At 36.3% G+C, this 18,297-nt stretch overlaps 1 protein-coding gene across 2 annotated transcripts in view; it reads right to left on the bottom strand.

Moving 5' to 3' along the window:
• LOC121429445 (trafficking protein particle complex subunit 14-like) overlaps positions 1–18,297 on the bottom strand; it is an 80,302-nt gene that overhangs the window by 31,994 nt on the left and 30,011 nt on the right. For both annotated transcript variants that reach the window (XM_041626447.1, XM_041626448.1), the window contains 3 exons: positions 13,630–13,780; positions 4,689–4,849; positions 1,255–1,340 (listed from right to left, as the gene is read on the bottom strand). In XM_041626447.1, the coding sequence (XP_041482381.1) occupies positions 1,255–1,340; positions 4,689–4,849; positions 13,630–13,780 (398 nt within the window). The remainder of the gene's footprint in view (positions 1–1,254; positions 1,341–4,688; positions 4,850–13,629; positions 13,781–18,297) is intronic.

Genomic DNA, 18,297 nt, shown 5'->3' with positions numbered 1-18,297 from the left:
TTAATATTAGTCGAAAGAAAAGCAACTTTTGGTTATGTAAGGGGGGGGGGGCAATTACATGTAAGGATTTCTCTTGGGCAAGTTACATTACATGTATAATCATGCTTTCCTTGTATATTTCATGTACATTTATTCTGCAATCGTATTCTGGATCTAGGATTTTTTTTTGGATTCTTTTTGGTTTTTCCCATATTTCTCTTACAACTTAAGTTTTATAATTTCAAATTCATATACCTATTCACTATATTATTGATTCAATTAATATGTTTTTATTGTTTGAATGTATATATTTTGCATTGGTTTTAAAAATTATCATAAGAAATAAAATCTATCAATCAATATTCATTTACATTTTGGCAAGAGCTCGCAATGGCATCTGCTACTTGCTTATTTGCATATTTTATTATTGATTAAATCTGACCTGCGGAAATAGCTCCTTTGTCACTCGTGAACAAATCAAAAAAGCGTTATATTGGTATATTTTTACTCCATAAAAACGAGAGTTATCTTATCTGAAACTATAACGTCTCGCCTTTGGATGCTGATTTTTGCTATTTACGGTAAATTTTATTTTTATCTTTGTATCTCATACACTGCTTTTGTTTGAGAATATATTATAAACCTCTGGACACTGCTATGCATATGGGAGTCTTTGGTCTATTGCGGGAGATAGATAGATAGATGGATGGATGGATGGATGGATGGATGGAAAGATAGATAGATCTATAAATGGTTTAATTGATAAAATTCATACATCATGGCGGCCAAGCCAAATTGTGATGCATTTACATATAAATTAAAATAAATCAATACATGAAAATTGGAATGCACATCTTTGAAATGAATAAAATGCTGTGAAGATGAAGTCTCAGTGAATCATAAACCTGACCAAAATGGACAGAGTTTTCCATCTAAGTCTTGCTGTGCTATGCAGGTGAGAAAAACAAACCTTACATTTTGTTTTTAAACATTAATGTCAAGATCAAAAGATTGCCCTCTCCTGTGTTCCTGAATTAAAAATGTCACCAAAGTATATGTTGCAGATATATAATTTTCAAAAATTTAATTAAAATATCTTCTATTAGAAAGTCATAATAAGATTCCCTTCTAAAACCTCTGCTGGTGTTCCTGAAATGAATAAATGAACATGCTATGCAATGTATTTTAATTGTATGAGAAGACCCATGCAGACTTTCCAAATGCACCAAGCAGCAAGAGTTCCATGAGTTATATAATAGATGTAATGTTTTATACCTCTTGGTTCCCTGTCTGGTATCCAAATGAGAGTTATTCCAAGGAAATCTCGGAGATTGTTCAGTAATGTGTAGGTCACTGTAAAACTACATAATAATATAATAAAAAGAATAGCATATACATGTACATGTAGGCATGAGTGTGATAGTACGAGATTTTGCATGAGGTGAAAGAGACAAGGCATAGCCTCATATCATTTGACCTTCTGACCCCATCATTCTCAACGGCTCACATTTGGTATTAAATATGGATCATATGTTCTACATGTATGTAGATGCATGCACATAACTGATATAGAAATAAATAAACGAGAGCAAGTTGAACAAACACACATTTTTATGACGGACCACAGGACAAACAGTCTAACAGACTAACGGACCAGTGGACAAACAGAAAAGGTGATCACTAGGGTCTCTGCCAAACTTTGTTCATGCGAGAAAAAATATGATCTGTAGATTGGTGGCCCCTGCATAACAAATAATTACCCTTCTCAAAATAGCGATATAGGATTCACCTTGCTAGGTGCTCAAGGCGCTCCTACATGTATATTACTCCGGCTAAGCTAGTCTACCAATTCAAAAGTTCATGATTTTGCCTCTGAAAAATTAAGCATAAACAGCAGGTTTGCCATTGACGTTCTGAAACATTGCTTAAAAAGACTGATTCATCTTCGCAATGGACGCATAAACACACCCTAAGCTAAATGTTCCAAGAACCCTTTTAAAACAAAACAATTGGAATGCCTCTGGCCGTCTCACCTGCATCACGCGATTCCACATCGCAGCATTGCTGACTTTGAAAACTACTATAACTCGCACAAGATGTTCAGTGATACTTGGTTACTCTTATTTCCACGTTTTATGAACTAGACCAATAAACTTACAGAGATAAGATGGTAATTCAACAAATACCCCCAACGTGGCCAAAATTCATTGACCTCACATGACCTTTGACCTTGATCATGTGACCTGAAACTTGCACAGGATATTCAGTGATACTTTATTACTCTTATGTCCAAGTTTCAAAAGTCAGATCAATAAACTTGCAAAGTTATGGTGGTAATTCAACAGATACCCCCATTATGGCCAAAGTTCATTGACCTTTGACCTTGGTCACGTGACCTAAAATGCGCACAGGATGTTCAGTGATACTTGATACTCTTATGTCCAAGTTTTATGAACTAGACCAACATACTTCCAAAGTTATGATGGTAATTCAACAAATACCCCCATTCGGCCAAAGTTTATTGACCCTAAATGACCTTTGACCTTGATCATGTGACCTGAAACTTGCACAAGATGTTCAGTGATACTTGATTACTATCATGTCCAATTTTCATGAATCAGATCCAAAATTTTTTAAAGTTTTGATTGTAATTCAATAGATACCCCCAAATCGGCCAAAGTTCATTGACCCCAAATGACCTTTGACCTTGGTCATGTGACGTGAAACTCATGCAGGATGTTCGGTGATACTTGATTAACCTTATGTATGTCCAAGTTTAATGACCTAGGTCCATATATTTCCTAAGTTATGATGACATTTCAAAAACTTAACCTCAGGTTAAGATTTTGATGTTGATTCCCCCAACATGGTCTAAATTCATTGACCCTAAATGACCTTTGACCTTGGTCATGTTACATGAAACTCTAGTAGGATGTTCAGTAATACTTGATTAACCTTATGGCCAAGTTTCATGAACTAGGACCATATATACTTTTAAAGTTATGTCATTTCAAAAACTTAACCTCAGGTTAAGATTTGATGTTGACGCCGCCGTCGCCGTCGGAAAAACAGAGGGACTCGATATGCTTGATTGAATATTAAAATGTTTGCAGAGAATTGGCAGTTAAGACACTGTGGTTCATGAACCTGATTTCTTGATCACTGAAATATGCAATATGATCTCTTGACCTTTGGCATTATCCTAAAAAAAAACGTGTGGTATTACCTAATGTTTATATGTAGTAAGTATAAACACAACTGATAAATTAGATCATCTAGGGGTCAAAACTTGACCTTTTGACCCCTACATGTAGATGACTTTTGACCCATCATCCTCAACACAGCATATATGTAATTACCCAAGGATCTTTTGAACCAAGTGTGATCAGAATTAATGCAGAAATAAAGAAATGAGAGCAAGTTGAATAAAAATTCCATAAGGGTGAACATGACCTCATATCATTTGAACTTTTGACTCCTAGATAACCTTTGACCCAATCATCCTCATGAAAACACTTGTGGTATTACAAAGGATAATTTGTTATAAGTGTAAACATAATTGAAGCAGAAATAAATCAATGAGGGCAAGCTGAACAAAAACTGAACCTTTTACCCAATATCCCCCAACACACTGGTGGTATTAGGATCTTTAACTCTTTGTCCGCCAAGTTCGCTGATTGGCACACTTGCTGCTTCGCCGAGTACGCCAATCAGCACAAATCTCAAGACAATCTGATTACATTGATTTATACAATTCTATCAATCACAAAAGCTAAGCTCCCTAAGCTGACCTTCCTGCATTGCCATTGAAAAAATAGCCTCGGCTTAGAGTATTGAGCCTGTACTATTATCATTTGACAAAGGAGTTATAAGTAGCTTGACCTCAAAATGACCTTTGGCCTTACCATATGACCTCTGACTGCAGCATAACATGCAGGTCTCCTATGTATATGTACAAGCCAAGTTTAGGTGAAAATTGACATAAAGTTGCAGAGTTTAGCGCCATTATGTTTGTGGCGGACGGACGGACATTTCGATCCCATATTCTACCCTTCACCTCTGATGGGCAAGACATAGCATGACCTCATATCATTTGACCTTTGGCCCAATCATTTTCATGGAATTACATGTTGTACTACCCAAGGATCACATGCACCCAGTATGAATATAATTGATGCAGAAATAAAGAAATGAGAGTAATGCTGTTTTCACACTGAAGGCGAAGTGGGGTTACATGTAACTCCGGATTGTGGTGATGTACGCTTGTACTGCTGACCAATATTACACCCCCTTTTAAATTGGCAAGCTTCACAGCGGTGCATACGCAGTCGTTTCCATGGTTTCCAAGCAAGTTTGCTTGATTTTGGCGCACATAATCTCCCCAATGCGGAAATGAATGAGATAGGCAATAGCAAACTTCTGGCATAGACTAACTCCGTTTGTAACCCTCTTCTAGAAGTGGGTTGAGTACTCTGCTATAAATCAATATCAAAATAATCCTAGAATTTTCATACTGCCCTCCAAAGTGGAGTAACTCCTTCTGGACTCCAAAGTAACTCCACTTCAGCTGTCAGTATGAAAGTGGCTCTAGTTGAACAAAAACTTAATATTTTTGTAACAGACAAACAATTGTAATTATTTTATGCATTTGTACTCCTTGAATTTTTAATGGAAAATAAATGAATTCAAATTAAAAACATATGACTGACCTTTTCCCTGTGGTGACAGGTGACTGACACTGGGAAAGAACTATGAATGCTGGAAAGTCCATGGTGACAGTTGGTAGATGATAATGAGACTGAATGGATTGTTTCATTGCGATAGAAGGGGTGTTCCACTCAATCACCAAGAACAGGGGAAAATCTACAGGCTAAAAAATAGAGAATATATACTAAAGGTAAGTTTGCCTTTAGAAGTCAACTCTTTATTGGGTCCACAGGGATCTATTTGACTTCCAAGAATAGAAAAAAAAACGTATCACGTTTTTCATAATCTGATAAGAAAATGACTTTGACCTGGGTGAATATTTGACTAAATATGAAGTCAGCTGATGCAAATGAACCTATTAAGAGAAATAAAAAAAAGCAAATACAGAATACAGACAAAGAGATGAAAGGTATGAACTAGAGATTTAATAAAAAATAAATTACAGACCTACCTTGTACTACATGTATGTTATTCTTAAACAGTATTAAACTAGGGTTATATAAAAGCTCAAGTTCGAGAAATTACCTGGTACATGAATTCTGAAAAACGTTTAAAAGCTAAACAGGTGGTAAGGGTTAGTCGGGGGGTAAAACAAAACAAAAAAATACACAAAACGTTGCTGAAATTTCACAATTCACATCCATGAAATGAACATCTATTATCCATATTTCATTGAAAATGTTTTTATTTAGTTAGAAATTATAATCAAGACAAGGCAAAAGCAATTTTGTGTCTCGCCCACTTTGTGATTTGTGAGGACATGCAACAGAATTGTATCAAAACTTCATTGTGAAATAACTGGGATTGAATAACGCTTGTCATATTAAAGTCTTGCACTTAAAATTTAATGTTGACCTACAAATGACCTTTGACCTTACCATGTGACCTCAGACTGCAGCATAACATGCAGGTCCCCCAAGTCCATCTACCAGTGACTTACGGTTGTGGAGTTAGGTGTCATGAGAGAGTCTTACATGTAAACTTTAACCCTAACTAGGCCGGGCTTTTTTGGCTGTCCGAGATCTCGGCCTCCGATCACGCGAGCGCCGCAAAAATTTACATGCTGGTAGTGTGCGATGTAATCTACAAGGCGATATGGTAAAATTTTCCAAAATAATGAGATTTTATTTTTCATGAATTAATTATGCTAATTTTTGCATATATCATACTTTTTGCTCTAATTCCCTCAACAAAACTCCTAAAATGCTAATTTTTGGTAAAAGTAAAAGGTCATGTACAGGTCACAACGCGCATGTACGCGCGCGTCAAAATTTTTAAATGCTCAAAATCACTTTTTGATCAAAGTAGAGTATGTTTCAGGTCATTTGAAGCATTTCAAGAATTTGCGCGCTCACAGGTTTTCGCACGCGTTTACGTGCGTAGCGTCAGTACGCAATGTACAATCGCCGTTTCTTTTACGTCAATGCATTCCTCATGAAATTCTGATTAATTTGATACCTTAACCAACCTCCTACGACCAGTAATAAAGGAATAAGCCTCCGTCAAAGTTTGCATTACGCGCTCAAGCGCGCGTTCACAATAGGTCAAATATGTGAAAAACATGCCTTTACAAAATTCAATATAACTCTTCAGATAGTCCGTTGACCCCTAAATTTCCTTTTGTATTCGGATAGGGTTTAAATTGTAGATGTGATTTCATGTCACATTTGACCCTTAATTTTATCATGACCTCATCAAAATGGTGTCGGAACTAAAATTTTCCAGTTTTGTCTTATGACGTTTTAATATTTTTGTAAATATGACTATAACTCCGTATTTGTTGGTCTTTTTTGCCCATATTTCGACATATTGTAGCTGAGTTTATACTCTTACTAAATATTTTCTAAAATCTTCATCTTTATTAGTTTTTTATCCTCAAAATTGAGAATTTATAGAGGCATATCACAATGCCAATTTTTCACTGCCATAAGTCAGGATAATGGTCATTCTTTGAATGATAAAATTAAGAGAAGCTTTGTGGTCTAATACATGTAGATAGCGTACCTGCCTTGCAACTCAAGGATCCTTGGTTCGAAACTCACTTGGCAATTTTTTTTTTTGGCTCATGTATTTGTGTGTAACCTCTCTTAGTACTGATTTTTCTCAAAACTTGATTCTACATTCATGGATTCTGGCAACATTATTTTCACTATTTTGTGTAGTCACTTGCAAAATTGCATTTGCCATTCTCTCATAAAACGAGACTTTTTACGCAACCTAATTTTCTGTCTTTCAGTTATATTTAATATGTTCTGTCGTTAATGAACATCCGTTCATGATCATGATGATCATATTGCTCTGCATTGACATGGTTATAATGATCAAAAATTAGATTATGCTCAGGAGACTCACAGACAGATCACCTAATTCGTCCTTAAGACGAATTAAAATTCTAGTGTATTTTATTGTTTTATGAATTTCTTTGTATTCAACCTTTTGTTTTTCTTTGTTTTTTTCACCAGATTTATTGCACAACTTTTTTTAAACATAACTATGCTAAAATCGATTGATTTCAGCTGTTCGAAGTAAAAATAATCATATCTTTATGAATAAGATGAGAGAACTCAATTTGCATTGAATTTGTACACAAAATCACTTTTTGGAACAATTTTTGGTCTGACATGCACTTACAAAATGTTGCGCAATTTCGGAACCGCGTACAGGGGGCTTAAATTTGGTTTTATAAGACTTAAAAGTATAAACTCTATGAGTGGTGCGGTCAAAAAAATTTGCGCGGCGGAATGATCACAGAAAATGTTGGGGGAAGGCTGATTCAACCCCGGCCATTTTAGGGTTAACATTGACCTAAAATGATCTTCGACCTTATGATGTGACCTCCAATTGCAGCATAACGTGCAGGTTCCCCAAGTCCATCTACAATCCAAGTTTGGTTAACTCATTGAGTGCTTCGTGCACGTTACGTATCCTACTATAACATGCCACACTCGTGCTCGCACGCCTACTATTGATTGCTTTGTGCTTGCATTGTTTCTTACCCTCGCCTGCTTCGTGCATGACTGCGCACATTCGGAATAACAATCATTGTTACGCCATTTTGCATTGTATTGCGCATCGCATGCACGCCGTAATTAGCACTATTGTGTGCAGTGTGAACTCTGCTTTCTGACAGATAAACTTACTCACGCGGTTTACATTCGACTTTTTCGAGTATTTCTACATTTTTTACAAGATAAGGCTCCGCCTCTGAGAGAGAAGAGACCTAGGTTTTTGATCCATACAAAACACTCCACAAAATGGAACTACTTGATACAACTCATATTTTAGCGGTAAAGATAATAACCAATCCACATAATGAGGACATCATTATAAGCAGTAGGAAATTTCCTACAACTTTACTACATAATATTTTGTGGATAAACTAATCGTTATAGAGTTACAAGCAATTGTAATCATGACTATTGGAAGGAGTGAATACGACTCGCGATCCCAAAATCAATGTGGCACAGGGGGGTTTTGTGGCTGGCACAGGGGATTAGCATCGGATTAGCACTGTGGCATTGGCTTAGTAGTGTGCGTGGCATGTTAAGAGTTAAAAAGTGAATTGCGGTTGCGGAGTTAGGTGTCATAAGAGAATCTTGCATGTAAACTTTAAAGTTGACCTGAAAATGACCTTTGACCTTGCCATGTCACCTGCGACTGCAGCATGACATGCAGGTCCCACAAGTTCAACTACCATCCAAATTTGGTTGAAAAGTGATCTACAGTTGCCTAGTTATGCATTATAAGAGTAGGGTTCACACTCTTTTTTCATGAAAAAATTCCATGACTTTTCTAGCTAGAATTCCATGACATTTTAACAAAGTTTTGGCATAATCACTTACTGCGTAATAATGGCATTTTAATTTTTTTCAATGGCAGTTACATACAGATCTCTGGTTGTAAACAGTTCATGCAGACCACAAGCTTGATGAGTAACTACGGCGCAGACCAGGGAATTTTTTTTTTTTTCGGAGGCCCAAATTTTTTGTCAAATTTCGGGGCTCCATTTCTACCTTTCGGGGGCTACTTTTTGCATTTCGAGGGGCTCTTTTTAAATGCTACTTTTCTGTATTTCAAGGAATACCTGTTCACTCATTAATAAATTATTACTTTTTGTTTATTAAATACTGTATGATTTTTTAAAGTTTTTTTTTTCATGCTTAAAATCTTGGATGTGGGTGTGTTTGTGTGTGTGTGGGTGGGTGTGAATGTGATTTGGACTTGGATATAAATGAATTCAATATCTAATTTCTACTCCGTCTATTTCAGTACAATACCCTGTACTCAGCCGTGTACATGTAATAAAGGCCAAAAACCCTAACTTTTCCTGAAGTTCTTTGAAAACGCAGATCTCCATGAAAATTGCATTTCTCTATGGGGGAGTCTAAATTCGGTGAGAATGTATTCATTAAGAGCTTAAATATACATGACAATAAAGTAATCATCAAAATTTATTGGCATTTTTTAAATATTATACCTGAAATGTAAACTCTGTCTGAAACAGAAAATCACCATCATTGAGGCCTTTAAAGCGAATTGTCTTCCAGAGCTCTGGCAGAGAGACAGAGCTCAGACTGGCTAGCTAGTACAAGCGCCAATGTGTGCGTGGGTGAGCCTGCTGCCGGCCTTGTAAAATAGATAAAGCTTTGTTTGATGATTTATTGTCTGATGTTTACCTCATCCCCTATAAAAATAAAACAAATGATTTTTGAGTTGTAATTAACAAATAAGGTAAGTTATTTTGGATGTTAATAGGTCGTTTTGAAAAGCAAAGCGGAATGACATTTCACCCATGCTACATATGTACATGTAGGTTACTAGACTCTGGGATTTATTTCCTGTGTAATTAGGTGATCTGTCAATCGACAGATCAACTATTAATTTCGTAAGAATTTTCTTTTTTATTTATTTATTTCTTAATTTTTCCACCCTTTTCTTGTTACCACAAAATCTCCAAATCTACATCATCAATTATCTTCAAAATATCATCTGATATGGGGACTTATCATGTCATGTGAACAAAACAAGTTCAAGGTCAAAAGGTCATCATGACGTCATCTAGACGCCATTTTGTAAAATCACATTATCAATCATATCTTCATTATCAATGATCAAAAATCAACAATATTTACATCATATTAAATTCAGGTCAAGGGTCAACTGCCCATGTCATCAAAGGTCATGTAAAGGTCACGACGCGCGTCAAAATTTTAAAATGCTCAAAATCACTTTTTGACCAAAACAGAGTACGAATCAGGTAATTTTAAGCGTTTCAAAAATTTGCGCGCGCGCACGGTTACGCGCGCGTTCTCGCGCGTAACGGCACTATACAAAATAGGATTGCCATTTTTTTCATATCAATGCACCGATAATATAATTCTGAACAATTTGATACCTTGATCAACTTTTTACGACAAGTAATAAAGGAATTAGCCTCCATCAAAGTTTACAGCACGCACGCACTAACCATAGACAATGTATGTGCAAAAACATGCCTATACAAAATTCATTATAGCTCTTAAGGTAGTCCGTTGACCCCCATTTTTTTTTCATATTCGAATAGAGTATGGATGGGAGATGTGATTTCATGTCGCTTTGACCCGAAATTTTATCATGACGTCATCAAAATGGCTTCGGAACTCGAAATTCCCATTTTGCTACTTATGACGTCATCATAATTATGCAAATTTGACTCTAACTCTGTAACTATTTGTCAATTTTCGCTCAGTTTTCAATATGTTGTAGCTGAGAACATGTTCTTTTTAAATGATGGCTTAATTCACTTTTAAAAAAATGGATCATCCTGAACAAGTGGAATGCCTCTTGCCGTCTCACCTGCATCACACGTTTCAATATAGCAGCAGTGCTGACTTTGAATACTACTCTAACTCGCACAAGATGTTCAGTGATACATGGTTACTCTTATGTCCACTTTTTTATGAACTAGACCAATAAACTTACAGAGATATGATGGTTATTCAACAAAAAACCCCAACATAGCCAAAGTTCATTGACCATACATGACCTTTGACCTTGATCATGTGACCTGAAACTCGAACAGGATGTTCAGTGATACTTGATTACTCTTATGTACAAGTTTCATGAATCAGATCCATAAACTTTCAAAGTTATGATGTTAATTCAACAGATACACCCAATTCGGCCAAAGTTCATTGACCTTTGACCTTGGTCATGTGACCTGAAACGCGCACAGGATGTTCAGTGATACTTGATTACTCTAATGTCCAAGTTTAATGAACTAGACCAATAAACTTTCAAAGTTATGATGGTAATTCAACAGATACCCCCGATTCGGCAAAAGTTCATTGACCCTAAATGACCTTTGACCTTAATCATGAGACCTGAAACTTGCACAAAATTTTCAGTGATGCTTGATTACTATTGTGTCCAAGTTTCATGAATCAGATCCATAAACTTTCAAAGTTATGATGGGAATTCAACAGATATCCCCAATTCGGCCTAAGTTCATTGACCCTAAATGACCTTTGACCTTGGTCATGTGACGTGAAACTCATGTAGGATGTTCAGTGATACTTGATTAACCTAATGTCCAAGTTTCATGAACTAGGTCCATATATTTTCTAAGTTATGATGACATTTCAAAAACTTAACCTCAGGTTAAGATTTCGATGTTGATTCCTCCAACATGGTCTAAGTTCATTGACCCTAAATGACCTTTGACCTTGGTCATGTGACATGAAACTCTAATAGGATGTTCAGTAATACTTGATTAACCTTATGGCCAAGTTTTATTAACTAGGTCTATATACTTTCTAAGTTATGACGTCATTTCAAAAACTTAACCTCAGGTTAAGATTTGATTTTGACGCCGCCGCCGCCGTCGGAAAAGCGGCGCCTATAGTCTCACTTTGCTTCGCAGGTGAGACAAAAATGGCAAGATATAGAGGCATGTCATTTTCGCTCATTTTGTGTGAAATCTCTATGGGAAATGACTTTTTCTCAAAACTGGATGTTACATTCCTCTATTTCGCGAGCCATATCTTCATTTCTGTTTGTTGGTTTTCTCTGAGCTTTGAGTATGTTCTAGCTGAGATTGTAAGCTATCGCAGTGTGGTCTCTATTTTCCGATCAGATGCCGGGATCATGCCCGTATTTCACTTGCAAAATTGGATTTCAGATCCTCTTGTTTTGCTTATGTGTTAAGTCTATGGGAAGCGTGTAGCTCAATGGGTAAGGCATCAGACTTGTGTCCTTAGGGTCCCCGGTTCAAATCCAAAAGTGGACATAAATTTTTTTTCCTTTTTTTTCTTTTCAACTTTTCGCAGATGTTCCTTAATCACCATTACAAGGTATATTAGTTCAAATATCGCACAATAAAGTAGCAATACATGCAACTGTTTTCCGACAGTTGCGTTGATTTTTTTTTCCATACCTGATACCATGTGTATGAAAATAAGTGGTACAGAAAAAAACGCAACTTCCGAATATGTAACTGCGCTCCTCGCTATTTTCAAGGCTTATTCATGATTTTGAGTGTGGATTTTGGATGATTTTTAAATGATAAGTGAAGCTCGAGCAGATGGTGTTAGTGGGCCGTTGAGTTGTTACATTTTTATTCATTACTATTTCTAACTTAAAATCATTGAATTAAAAAAAAAAAGATTTTCCATGACTTTTCAATGAAAAAACGATTTTCCATGACTTTCAGGGCCTGAAACGCAAAAAGTGAAATTCCATGACTTTCCAGGTTTTTTATGACCCATACGAACCCTGTAAGAATCTTGCATGTAAACTTAAACGATAGACCTGAAAATAACCTTTGACCTTACCATGTGACGTCAGACTACAGGATAACATGCAGAGGTGGTATTCCGAGATCCATTTTATCTCAGATAAAATGAAATATTCTATCTTTGTTAAAATCATTGAAATAAAATACCCTTATAATTTCTCCGAATTGGTATTCTGAGAACAATTTTATCTTCCTTTTATCTCTGTAAGACACACCAATTTTTAAATCAATATCCTATTAGAAACATGCTTGTATAGCTCTCTCATATCACTCAACCACTGAAAATCCATTCCACCAGGAGGTGTGGCAAAGAAGTGAAATTGCATCAATTTATCGACTTCAAATACGCTTGCACGTCTTTTCAGAGATTTCTTTAAAAAATGACAATACTCTCATCTTTTTCGAAGTCTATATGGCATCTTTTCAAGCATCATTTTAAAGATAATATTAGTCAAGGAAAGTCTTATGAAATACTTCCTGATTGTACAGGAATAACGTTAAGGTGTTATTCTCAATATTCATGTCAACATTTGGAGTTAATTGACCTAGAAATAATGATGAAATCAATGTCGCGGAGATGAAATAGCCCTTAAACCTCTTTTAAATCTTTTTTCTTTTCTTCAAAGTAATGTGGGCACAAGCGTATCATCCGCATTTGCAATGGCCAGATATGCGAAGGGTATGTCTACGCAGGCATTGGTTTGTGCATATCATCTGCAGATACGCAAGATAAAATTAAAAATTTTATCTGACAGATAAAATGTCATCTCAGAATACCAATTTCATTTTAAGAGATAAAATAAAATATTTTACATATAAAATGACCTAAGAATACCGCCCAGGTAACCTAAGAACATACCATCCAAGTTTGGTTAAAAAGTGATTACAGTTGCGGAGTTAGGTGTCATAAGAGAATCTTGCATGTAAACTTTAACGTTGACCTCAAAATGACCTTTGACCTTACCATGTACCCTCCGACTGCAGCATAAAATGCAGGTTCCCCAAGTCCATCTACCATCCAAGTTTGGTTGAAAAGTGACTTTCAGTTGTGGAGTTACGTGTCATACCATTTGTGACAGACGACATTTGGATCCCTAAGTCTCACCTTCACCTCTGGTGGGCAAGACAAGTAGATGTTAACCAATCAGCATGATAAAAAGCCTTAATACCTCATTGGGTCTATTTGAAGGTAGAGAGCAGTCCCAAGTAACTTGGAAGACAAAAGTATGTTCCTCTTTAGGATGCAGACTGGTAGATGATTGATCTCTTTGACTGGGTAGAAGCTCTATCCAGAGAAATGATGACCAGTCTCCTGCATCACTGTACCATAATAAAGAAATATAAACTTTTAATAAAAGACTGGTAGATGATTTATATTTCTGGCTGGGTAGACACCATGGCCTTTATTCTGAAGTCAGGTTTAACTTAGACCATGGTCTAACTCTGTGCTAAAATTATTGGGAGCCAAAAGTTCAAAACTTCTGTTTATATTTTATCATTCTTATGTTTAATGCAGTATTTTGTTTTGTTTTGCTTTCAAAATGAAGAAAAATACTTATCATTCTGAGACAATTATGAACAATTTGGGTGTCATATGAGTTAATAAATTGATGTGTACTGTAAGGGATTTGTGCTCCAATTGGCTCTCCATAGTTAAACCTTAATCCTACACCAGGGTTTAATTTAAACCCGGGTTCAGAATAAGGGCCTATAGCTATATCGAGAAATGATGCTCAGAGTCCTGATGATCACTATAATACACAAGATATGGGCTGATGGCAGGATGGATGGATGAAAGGAGGGATGGACAAACGAACAAATGAATAAATGAATGAAAGAATGATTTTTTTTTTCAAAACCAAACATAAATCATACATGGATCACTTTCAAAATGCATTTACATGTACAGGGGTATACATGTAAATAAGAACATGAATAGTGTTTAAGAGAGAATTTGAGAGAAGCCCTATCCAAATGAGAAACACTTGACAGCTTGTTCACTAATGACTACATTGTGTTCAAAATAGATAGCAGCTATGCCAAAGGAAACCTGTAATATATAGGGGAAGGCGGGGTTAGTTGAGCATAGGGGCTAGTTGAGCCACCAGCCCCAGGCCAATAATGAATGAGTCAGACATTGTGGTGGTGTCATGTATTGATGACCCATAGCATAACCCCTAACCCCACCACATTGTTTTCAACTTTGAAACAAAAAGTAGTTTTTTTAGAGGAAAAAGTATGAATTTCGGCCAAAAAAGTAAAAAAGAGTGTAAAATAGATAAGTGCTTTATACACACACGCGTCTTTAAATATAGTAAAGGCATGATAACAACATTGTTAGTCCAGGTATGGATCTTCATTCTTGTCATAGTCTTTTAAATGATGGATGCATAATAAATGTGTGGATACAAAATTATCGCACTAAGTTCGGACTGGGGTAAGTTGAGCCAAACAGCATGGGGCAAGTTGAGCCATGGTAATTCTTATGGTAATTAAAAAACAAAAAAACAAACCATAAAAATCGATTGAAATGCAGGCTGAAAGGAGCAAATTTACATGACTGCTCTTTTCCTTTTAAAGGATGTTAGTAGAGAATTAGCAAGTGAAAAGACTTCAAACAAAAAATTGACATGCTGATTCTCCCCATACATTTTGTACGTTGTTTTTGTGGCTCAACTTACCCCAGACGGTGGCACAACTTACACCATATATGGGGCAAGTTGAGCCATTTGACATCGTTTTTTTTCAAAGGCCACGATGACTTTCAGTGTGGGGGTAGAAAGTTATATGTAGGTGAAAAACATTTCCCAACGATCAAATTTAAAGGCAAGGTACTTATTTCTACAATAGTATTAGTCATATCAATTCTAACATGCAAAATGCAAAAAGTGTCACAACTTACCCCGCCTTCCCCTACATGTACACAACAAAAAAAAGTGTAAAGTCCCCCTAAATCAAATTGCTATAACTTTTGAACGGAATTTTGAAATATGATATTTCGTAGGTAGTTTTCTACAGTCATCAAGCAACTCCTGGTGAAAAATAAGATTGATCGGTTGAGTCATGCATGAGTAATCAAAGATTGAATTAGAAATGATTTTTTAAAGTCACAAGAGTCGTTTTTCAGATTTTTTAAATACAAAGTTTGGCAAAGGTTGTTTTTAAGTGAATTTTATGGTATTAATTCTATTTTACTATCCATCATTTAGCCACTCCACACACACAATTTTGATATTAAACGTATGTTTATGGTTGAGTGAGCAATATTTTTTTGTGATGTATCATCATCGAGGTTTATGGTAGTATCCTCTACAACTTGTAAAACTTTTTAAAATTTGAAAATGTTGGTAGCTCCCCAATTACTCGTCCCCTGCCCATTTTAAAATTCTGGGGTGGTATTCTGGAACTCTGTCATAACTTTTGTCATAAATTTTGTCATTTCTCTCCGAGATGTGACACCGCTATGATTGTCACAAATCGGTATTCTGAACACTGTCTTTTCCCTGTCATATCTCTCAAAATTCCCACCCATCTTTTCGGAAGCGAACCATTCAAAATCATTGTTAGTTCCCAGTTGGAGCCCTTCTAGCCAATAGGAAAGCCCCGTGGCAGGTAGGGCGTATCCCCAAAACAGTTGCTGGCATCGCGCAACTACGCGTATATTGATGCGCTTAATTACAAAGAGAGACAGGGAGCTGTGAAGAATTTTAGAGAAGTAGAAAAGTAAGGAAAACAGAGAAAAAAGGAGGAATAAATATGTAGGGCCTAACTAATTGTAGCATGAAAAAATAATTTTGGAAATTGTCATGGAAGATGAGTGAAACTAATACCACAATCTAATCTAAATAATATAATTATTTGCTTGACATTCAGTCGGCAGGGTATCGGGATATTTGGTACTAAAAGATATGACAAAATTTATGACTGCTACCCCCCTGTCATAACTTTTGTCATATCTTTTGCTTGTACATGTATAAAAGGATTACGTGCATTTAAAGCCGCATATTTTTGCTGCAAGCTAAAGGGAAGAGACAAAATTTATGACAATTTTTGTAACAAAATTTATGACATCCACCAGAATACCGATTTCGTCATATCTCTGAGATAAGATAAAATATGGAGAAAAGACAATGGTCAGAATACCCCCCCTGGATCCACCACTGATTTGTCCATAAATTCAACTGATCCTGAGATATTGTTAGGAAAAGAATACATTTACGCAGTATAAGGAGTATTCTTTCCCAATTTTTTAATGTGCTCTCTCAACCATGAAAATGTAAAAAGTTCGGAAAATGTGTAGTAATAAAACTGATGAATGCTAAAAACAGTGACATTTGAAACCGAATTTGCCACCATTATTAATTTTATTACCCCTCAAAATGAGTATGTGACATTCCCCTTTTCCCACTTTGATGTGTGCTCACTCATCAATAAACAAATCAATTTCATTTTGCACAGAATTCTGCCCATAGGTTGATAAATATTAATGCCAAATGATACTGGTAAAGACAACCTTGAAAAAAGGTTCCCCCATATTGAAAAAGGGGTTACTTATTCTTAAATGCATACACATATAATGTACACAATGTCTATGAGAGAGGAAGTCAAAATTTCAACAAAGGTGAAATGAGGGTTTTTTTTTTCATTGACAGTTTATTCATGAAACTTCGCACATGGCTTTAGAGTAACACTAACCAAAAGGTGCGCACACCAAAATAAACATTTGATACGGCACAGAGTGGGGCCAGGGCCTTGAACTTTCTTCTCATTTGAATAATTTTCAAATATTGTGTGCTTGCTGAAGCATTAGACATCGGGATTTTCATAAAAATCAAATCAAATGAACTACATGTATGCAAGGTTTGTGACAGATATGGGCAGGTCCAAGCTATTTGACTTGTGATGTACGTGACAATTTAGAGACTTTAAAGTTTTATAACAAAAACAAGGCAAAAGCGATTTTGTGTCTCGTCCACTTATGAAAATAACCAGAATTATCGTGATTTGCGAGGGCACGCAACAGCATTGTATCAAAACTTCATTGTGAAATGCTGGGATGGATCCAAGGGATCCAAGTTTGGTTGAAAAGTGACTTATGGTTGCGGAGTTACATGTAAGTGTCATAAGGGAGTCTTGCATGTAAACTTTAACGTTGACCTGAAAATGACCTTTGAGCTTACCATGTGACCTCCGAATGCAGCATAACATGCAGGTCTCCCAAGTCCATCTACCATCCAAGTTTGGTTGAAGAGTGACTTTCGGTTGCGGAGTTGGGTGTCATAAGAGAGTCATGTAAACTTTAACGTTGACCTGAAAATGACCTTTAACCTTAATACCATGTGACCTCCGACTGCTGCATAACATGCAGGTCTCCCAAGTCCATCTACCATCCAAGTTTGGTTGAAGAGTGACTTTCGGTTGCGGAGTTGGGTGTCATAAGAGAGTCATGTAAACTTTAACGTTGACTTGAAAATGACCTTTAACCTTAATACCATGTGACCTCCGACTGCAGCATAACATGCAGGTCTCCCAAGTCCATCTACCATCCAAGTTTGGTTGAAAAGTGACCTATGGTTGCGGAGTTAGGTGTCATAAGAGTCTTGCATGTAAACTTTAACATTGACCTGACAATGACTTTTAACCTTACCATGTCACCTCCAAATGCAGCATGACATGCACGTCCCCCAAGTCCATCTACCATCCAAGTTTGGTTGAAAAGTGACTTACATGTACAGTTGCGGAGTTAGGTGTCATAAGAGTCTTGCATGTAAACTTTAACGTTGACCTGAAAATGACCTTCGACCTTACCATGCGACCTCCGACTGCAGCATAACATG

Source organism: Lytechinus variegatus, chromosome 16 (assembly GCF_018143015.1).
Source record: "Lytechinus variegatus isolate NC3 chromosome 16, Lvar_3.0, whole genome shotgun sequence".
Taxonomy (NCBI): domain Eukaryota; kingdom Metazoa; phylum Echinodermata; class Echinoidea; order Temnopleuroida; family Toxopneustidae; genus Lytechinus; species Lytechinus variegatus.
Note: the sequence above shows the minus strand (reverse complement) of the source record. Positions and strands in the feature narration are given on the sequence as shown.